At 40.5% G+C, this 8,093-nt stretch overlaps 1 protein-coding gene across 1 annotated transcript; it reads left to right on the forward strand.

The window, feature by feature from the left end:
* Positions 1-274: 274 nt before the first annotated feature.
* On the forward strand, positions 275-7,778 carry LOC120439290 (tripartite motif-containing protein 16-like). The gene is made up of 2 exons (XM_039610114.1): positions 275-316; positions 3,582-7,778. The coding sequence occupies exon 2, from the start codon at positions 3,714-3,716 to the stop codon at positions 5,289-5,291; it is 1,578 nt and encodes a 525-aa protein (XP_039466048.1). The 5' UTR covers positions 275-316; positions 3,582-3,713; the 3' UTR covers positions 5,292-7,778.
* Positions 7,779-8,093: the final 315 nt, after the last annotated feature.

An 8,093-nucleotide genomic window follows, 5' to 3' on the forward strand; every position in this document is an offset into this window, starting at 1 on the left:
CCACTAAGTTTGACAGGTTGCTGAATTAAGACATAAAAATCCAACTGCCCTGAAGAGGAGAAAAGAACGAAATCAGTTTAGTCTAAAATTAGGTTTATAATGTCTATTTGTGTAATTTTGGTATTGGATCTGTTTTAAATGCTGCACATACAGTACAATACTTGTTGCTCATACACAACAGATTTTAAAGTTCATTTCCTTCACTGGGCCCAATCTGGCAACTTCTGTGTCTCAAAGGAGGAGTCTCGAGGAAGGTATTTGTCAGACACAGTCAGTCCCATCAGACCTGTCGAGAAAGCAGGACGCAGGATTTCTGGTAAGTAAATAATTCTATGTAGTTGTTTATTTGTTTCAAACATGTTTAATCCACAGGTCAAATGCACAAATCTAACCTTTGTTTCAGAGACAAACAGCCAGCAATACTTGATTACCAGCACTTATTAAGCATATTTAATTTTTGTAATAATATATGATATTGTTAGATCATGATAATATTGAAAGATCTAACCTGTCATAAATAACTCAATGTTTTGGACACTCAATGATTCTTGTGTCAATGCAACAAGTAGATGATCTATGATAGCTCCTTCTGCGTGCTCCCTTTGTCACAGGAGTGGCCACAACAGGTCGGTCCACATTTTTCATTTAACTGATTTTTACACTGGTGTCCTTCCTGACTTCCTGCTTATCTGGCAAATGTGTAAAACACCACTTTAAAAAAAAAACATCAAATTTTACACATTTATTATGCAAACTGAAAAAATATGGTCTCTTCTTTTCATGTCGACTGAAAATCATTTATTTTATTCCACCATAGAGCATCATGTGCAGTGTTGGGGAGTAACGGAATACATGTACCGCCGTTACGTATTCAGAATACAAAATATGAGTAACTGTATTCCGTTACAGTTACCGTTTAAAAAGGTGGTATTCAGAATACAGTTACTTTGTTGAAATAAATGGATTACACAGCGGTACTTCCCTGTTTCATATTGTCGCGGGTCAGGACTGTTTGGGTTTGTTTGACAGCTACGTTCTGTTGTTCCAGGCGGCAGCGTTACGGTTGCCATGGTTACAGGGTGACGCTCTCTCTGCGTGTTTCCTGGGTGAGAGAGCGCTTTTTGTTGTTGTTGTTGTGCTAAGCTAAAAGGCAGAATGCTACAGGCATAGCTCTAAAGCATGTAGCCTCATGGGCAGTGTAGTCCGTGCTGCAGGGAGAATGGACTGCCATACACGTGATGTGTCTGTGAGCGAGGGAGGGAGAGAAAGGAAAAGTCCGAGCTGTCACGGAGCAAAAACGGCAGCTGGAAGCATGTAAATATAATAATAACCACAGCAACCAAGAAGAGTGCCTGACGAGCCCATTTGTAAGTAAGCTATTAAGACTCAACTGTACACTGTGTTCGTGTTTTCCTCCGGAAAAAATAAGTTCCGTTGGAGAAGCCTTTCAACGCTCTCTCTGTCTCCGCAAGCAAAGTTGACCCAGACAACAAAGTAAAGCTAGTTTTCGGCTACCAGCCCGACACGAACCCGACGTATTAGCCAGAGGTCCCTTTACTACGTTTCGGAGCCGCGGACCTTCAGTAACAGTAATAAATCACAGCAATAGGACATTCATGTAGTTGTAAACAGCATGATAATATATTAAGTATTCCAAAGTATTCAGAATACGTTACTCTCATTGAGTAACGTAACGGAATACGTTACAGAATACATTTTGGGGCATGTATTCAGTATTCTGTAGTGGAATACATTTTAAAAGTAACCTTCCCAACACTGATCATGTGGCAATGCAAAGCTATTAATGTTTTAATTATGTTTTACTTGATAAATATTAGCATCAGAGACCCATGAAGAGCTACTACTTTTTTACTTTAAAATTTATGCTTTTTTTCAATTAAAACAAGCAGTCCATCACTTCAGTCTGCTTTCATTTCTGCATGAAATCAAATACTGGATGAACACACTAGGCGTGGCTCAGGGTGATGTACCAAACCCATAATGGTGTTTCCTTTTGTTTTAATATTCATGTGACCTCAGCCCCCATAGAGAACGGAGCGGGTAGTATTCACACTAAGGAAAACTTGGCAAAATATGAGAATTGTTCATTCTAAAATTGGTGCTGCACTTTTACTGAGATGCCCAACAAAACACTGCCAAATATGCAAAAGTGAATCAGGTAAAGAGTTTTTCTGGGTTTTAAGAATGACTGTCAGAGTGTTTTCACACCTATTGTTCATCTACTCTGGTTTCAATCAGTTAATGAGTTTAGCAGGAGCAACAAAAAATGAGCTGTTCTGTTCTTAATTTGTGAACAACAATGAGAGTTTATATTCATTTTACAGCTAGTTGCTGTAGTTTGAGTGCATATCCCAGAATATGAAGCATACCTGCAGGAAGGCAGTTTGTTCAAACTTGCCAAGTATACTGTATGGTTTGGGGGGCTTTCTGGAGTAGAACCAGAACCTGATGCAGAGATTATATGTCTTGTGTGGCTTGAGAATACTTTGGGATCCCTCAGTTGGAACAGAAAACCTGGAATAGCCTGATGTCACTGTGGACCAACTTTGAGTAAGCAGAAGATAGTGGGTGGATGGACAGATCAATGGATGGTTGGCTAACTGGATAAACAGTTGCTATGAGCGGTGAACAGCAGATGGACAGACATGCAGAGATTTTGGAAATTATTTGTATGATAGTCCATTTAAGTATTGTCTCTGATTTTTATTATTACTTTTTAGTTTATACTTTTTTTTTGATATTTAGTGCTATTTGGTGTTTCCTGTAGTTTTTAATCTTGTGCAGTATTAGTGTACACTTTATATACTATCGGTGTATCAAATGCTTTTTGGTTCAAACAGCTTAGTAAGTAAGTAAGTACAATTTTATTTATATAACACATTTCTAGATAAAAGATCACAAAGTGCTTCACAAGGTATAAAACAAAAACAGTCCAAAGTTAACAAAATGCAATTCTAAAAAGATGTGTTTTTAGCTGTTTTTTTAAAAGTAATCAATGAGTCTGCAGATCTTAAGTTCTTCGGAAGAGAGTTCCACAGTCTGGCGGCCACAGTGGCAAAAGCTCTATCACCCTTGGTTTTCAGCCTAGTATGATGAATAACAAGTACGCCCTGATCACAAGACCTCAGGGACCTACTAGGGACATAGGGCTGTAACAGTTCAATGATATAGGCTGGTGCTTGTCCTTGAAGAGCTTTAAATGTCAGAACCAGTATCTTAAAATGGACTCTGAATTCAACGGGGAGCCAGTGCAGCTGTATAAGCAACGATGTCACATGAGAGTACTTAGATGTTCTTGTCAGAAGCCTTGTTGCAGCATTTTGGACAATCTGCAGATGCTCCAGGGAGTTTTTGTTTAGACATGTAAACAGTGAATTACAGTAGTCCAATCGTGATGAAATGAATGCATGAATAACAATCTCCAGTTCAGTATGAGATACTATAGGGCTCAGTTTTTCTTGCTGGCTTAATTTCTTGCTGTTCATTGACAATAATTAAGAGTGAGACGTATGCTTTTCTGGAATGACGCATGACCTGATACATACGTCTTCTTTTCACAGTGAAACTATTTGGCATTCACCTTATCACACAGAGTGGCACAACAAGGAAGCAGGTCAGTAAAATTCCACTGTTCAGTCTGTCTGGATCTACTGAAGGATCCAGTCACTATTCCCTGTGGACACAACTACTGTATGAGTTGTATTAAAGAAAACTGGAATAAAGAGAAACCAAAAGGAGCCTACAGCTGTCCTCAGTGCAGAAAGAGTTTCATATCAAGGCCTAAGCTGGAGAAAAACACCATGTCAGAAGGGTTAGTCGAGGGCTTGAAGACATCTGGACACCAAGCTGCTCCTCCTGATCTCTGCTATGCTGCACCTGAAGATGTTTCCTGTGATGTCTGCACAGGAAAGAAGCTGAAAGCAGTGAAGTCCTGTCTGGTATGTTTGGTTTCTTACTGTGACCAACACCTCCAGCCTCACTATGAATCCTCTGCCTTTGACAAACATAAACTGATCAAACCTTCCATGGGGTTGAAAAGTAACATCTGTTCAACTCATAATGAGGTGAGGAAGATGTTCTGCCTTACTGATCAGCAGTGTATCTGTTATGTCTGCTGCATGGACAAACATAAACGCCATGTAACAGTTCCAGTTGAAGTTGAAAGGGCAGAAAAAGACAAAGACCTTAAGATGAATCTGCAGGAAGTCCAGAAGAAAATTCAGACCAGAGTGGAGGAAGGTAAAGTGCTTGAGAAAGAGATGGAGGGGATCAAACTGTCTGCTGATAAAACAATTGAAGACAGTGAGACCATCATCAATGAGCTGGTGAGTTTCATCAAAGAAAAAGGCTCAAATCTAAAGCAGCAGATCAGATCCCAGCAGAAAGATGAAGAGAGGCGAGTCAAAGAGCTTCAGAATAAGCTGGAGCAGGAGATCACTGAGCTGAAGAGGAAAGAAGAGGAGCTGAAGAAGCTTTTACACACAGAGGGCCACACCGAATTTCTACTCAGGTACTCCATGATGTCAAAACTCAGTGAATATACAGATTCACCAAGCTTTAAAATCTGTCAAGTTAAGTACTTTGAGGATCTGCAAACAGCACTGTTAGAAGCCAGAGAAAACCTCAAAGCATTTCTAAGTGAGGAATGGAGGAAGATCACTCTGACAGTGAGATCAGTGGATGTTTTGCTGCGACAAATTGAACCTAATACTAGAGATGAGTTTTTAAAACATGCATGTCAACTGACGATGGACCCAGATACAGTTCACAAAAAACTCTTCCTATCTAATCAGAACAGAACTGTATCAGACAATGCTCCAAATCCAAATATCTATCCTGCATATGCAAAAACGGACAGGTTTTCCAACCAGCAGCAGGTCCTGAGCAGAGAGTCTCTGATTGGACCTTGTTACTGGGAAGTGGAGATGAAAGGGAGAGGAGTTTCAGTTGCCGTGACATACAAGAATAAAGATAACCTGGATCAAAGTGATTTTGGAAGTAACAATAGTTCCTGGGCATTAGAGTGTTATGGCGACTACTACAAATTCAAACACAACAAAATCACAACTTCCCTCTCAGGCCCTCTGTCCTCCAAAGTAGGAGTGTATGTGGATCCCAGAGCAGGTATTCTTTCTTTCTACAGCGTCTCTGACACCATGGCCCTCCTCCACAGAGTCCAGACCACATTCACTGAGCCGCTCTATGCTGGACTGTGGATTTGGAAGAGTTTTTGGACTGACACCACTGCTACGTTTAATGAGATAAAATAGATCGTCTTCATTGGTTTGTGAACCCATCTTGTTCCAGTGATGTTCTTTTCTTTACTCGCTGGTCAAATGATAATCAAGCAGAGTTAGTGGGAGTGCCACATATAACATTTTTAGATAGGTGTCACCTTTCCTTTAGCCAGGGGTCACGGTGAAATATGAAATATTGATTTAAATCTGATATATTTCTTTGTCCACAGGAACTTAAAATCAGTAGCAGCTTGGTATGATCAGTGCCAGTGTCTGCACATGTATCATTAATCAAAGTGTAAACTGTGAGATTAGTTTTGTACAGTTTATACTGTTGCAGTTTATACCATGGGTCCTAGTGTGCTTACAATTATCCATGCCTCTCTACTTTCTGGTCAGGTCCCTGTTTTTTTGTAAAATTGCTGTTATTCACCCACTGTTAAAAAAGCACTTAAAGGTGATGCTTCTCTGCTTATCAACTATAGATCTATCTCAAAATTACCATTGATTGCCAAGATTCTAGAGAAGGTTGTGGCCAAGCAACTGACAGTGGTTCTTGATGAACATAATATTCTTGATCATTTCCAATCCGGTTTTAGTAGAGCTCATTCCACCGAAACGGTGCTTCTTAGAGTGTCCAGTGATACTCTAAGATACTCTTATGATGCTGGCGAGTGTGCTGTTCTACTGTTGTTGGACCTGTACTCTGCCTTCGATACTGTCGACCATCATATTCTGTTAGATAGACTAAAACACTGAGTCGGTATATCAGGAACTGCTTTGGAGTGGTTTAAATCCTATCTGTGTTTCAGGTCAGTTCAGGTCCTCTCTCACTTCTCTTGCCTATGGTGTGCCACAAGGTTCTGTCTTGGGACCCATACTGTTTTTGTTGTATTTATTCCCTCTTCAGGAGATTCTCAGCACTTTTATGGACATTTCGTATCTGTTATGCAGATGATATTCAGCTATATATCTCCTTTAGCCCACATGATGTTTCTAAACTTCCAATCTTGCAGAGATGCTTAGATTCTATTAGTGGTTGGATGGCTGATAATGATCTTCAACTTAATGCTGAGAAAACTGAAGTCCTTGTCTTTGCTCCTGATAAGATTGTACCTTTGGTAGTAAAAGAATGTAGCCCCCCTTGCTTCTTTTGTTAAATCTTCTATTAGGAATCTTGGTGTTACATTTGACTCAGCTTTGTCCTTGGATATTCATGTTAAATCTCTGGTCCACTCTTGTTTCTACCACTTAAGAAATATTGCTAAGCTGAGTCCTATTGTGTCATGTTCCAAACTTGAAATGATTATACATGCTTTTGTTTCATCTCATTTAGACTATTGTAACTCATTGTTTACCTGTCTAAGTAATGCCTCCTTGGAAGGTCTGCAGGGTGTTCAAAATGCTGCTGCAAGGCTTTTGACCAAGGCTTCCAGGTACTCCCATGTCACTCCCCTGCTGATCCAGCTGCATTGGCTCCCCATTAAATTCAGGGTCTGTTTTAAGATTGTGACCTTCAGACTAGGTCCAATTTACATCAGTGATCTTCTTCATCCTAATATTCCCAGCAGGTCCCTGAGGTCTTGTGACCAGGGCTTGTTAGTTGTCCACCACACTAGATTAAAAACAAAATGTGACAGAGCCTTTGTTTCTGTGGCTCCCAGACTCTGGAACTCTCTTCCATTGAGTTTCAGATCTGTAGACTCTGTCAGTTCTTTTAAAAAGCTGTTAAAAACCCATCTTTTTCAACTTGTCTTTGGTTGATGTTGTTTTATGTTCTAGGTTCTGTGAAGCACTTTGTGATTTTATCTTGAAAGGTGCTATATAAATAAAATTTTACTTTACTTTTTGCTGTGAGGTTTTCTCTTTCACTGTATGAATCATTCATGAACTTCCAATCATTTTTATTTCTTCCTTTCACTTTTAAGCATTTTAATAAAATAACTGTAATGATACGTTCAGTGCACCTGTTATGGCTGTGGCCATAAGAACACTGTGTGGGCTGTTTTGTTCTGTCTCTTTACTGTGCTTAAGACTCTTTGTAGGTCCTTCCCCTAATGAAGAGTACTGAGCAGCTGATTGGACCGTGGAACACGTGACCGCGTTCAAAAAGCCGCTCTGACAGCTCCCGCCAGAGAGAGAGAGAGAGAGAGAGAGAAGCGAGTGAGCGAGCAGTTTGACAGCTGACGCGGTCCTGGCCCTGGTTTCCAGACTATACTTTTGCTGTGTGTTTGTGTGAGCGTGTTCTGTGAGAGCCGCTCCTCGTGTATTAACTTAGTGCTTAGGCACCCATAGGCTGAAGCAGAAGGGGTGAGCCGCCTTTTTCTTTGGAACCGTTTTCTCCTGTTTTCCGGGTTAGGGAGCGAGGGTTAGTATTGTCTTTTGTTTGTTTTGTTTCTTTCCTAGGGTTTAGTTAGTTTTCTCTGGTGGGACTTAGTTGGTTTTGTTTATTATTTTGGCCTGGGTTCACCCTGGAGCTATGCTTCATTACCTTCAATAAAATCACTTTTTTATTCACAACTGGTTTTGGATGTTTGGCTTGGGAATCAGGATGGGTATTTGTCTCTCTCTCCTCCAACCTTATGTGCGTCTCTACACGCCTAGACTAGGGGCGTAACAGCACCCATAATTAGGAATGGGTATCGAAACCCGGTTCTTGTTGAGAACCGGTTCCCACTGTTTCAATTCCTTGGAATTGTTTGCCATTTTTGCAAACGATTCCCTTATCGATTCCAGTCGCCCCGAATGACGTCACCACGTTGCGGAGCGTCATTTACCTGGCAGGAATCATGGCGCCTAAGCGGCTCAAACGCTCAAAAGTTTGGTTATACTTTA

Source organism: Oreochromis aureus, linkage group 3, assembly GCF_013358895.1.
Source record: "Oreochromis aureus strain Israel breed Guangdong linkage group 3, ZZ_aureus, whole genome shotgun sequence".
In the NCBI taxonomy this organism is placed as follows: domain Eukaryota; kingdom Metazoa; phylum Chordata; class Actinopteri; order Cichliformes; family Cichlidae; genus Oreochromis; species Oreochromis aureus.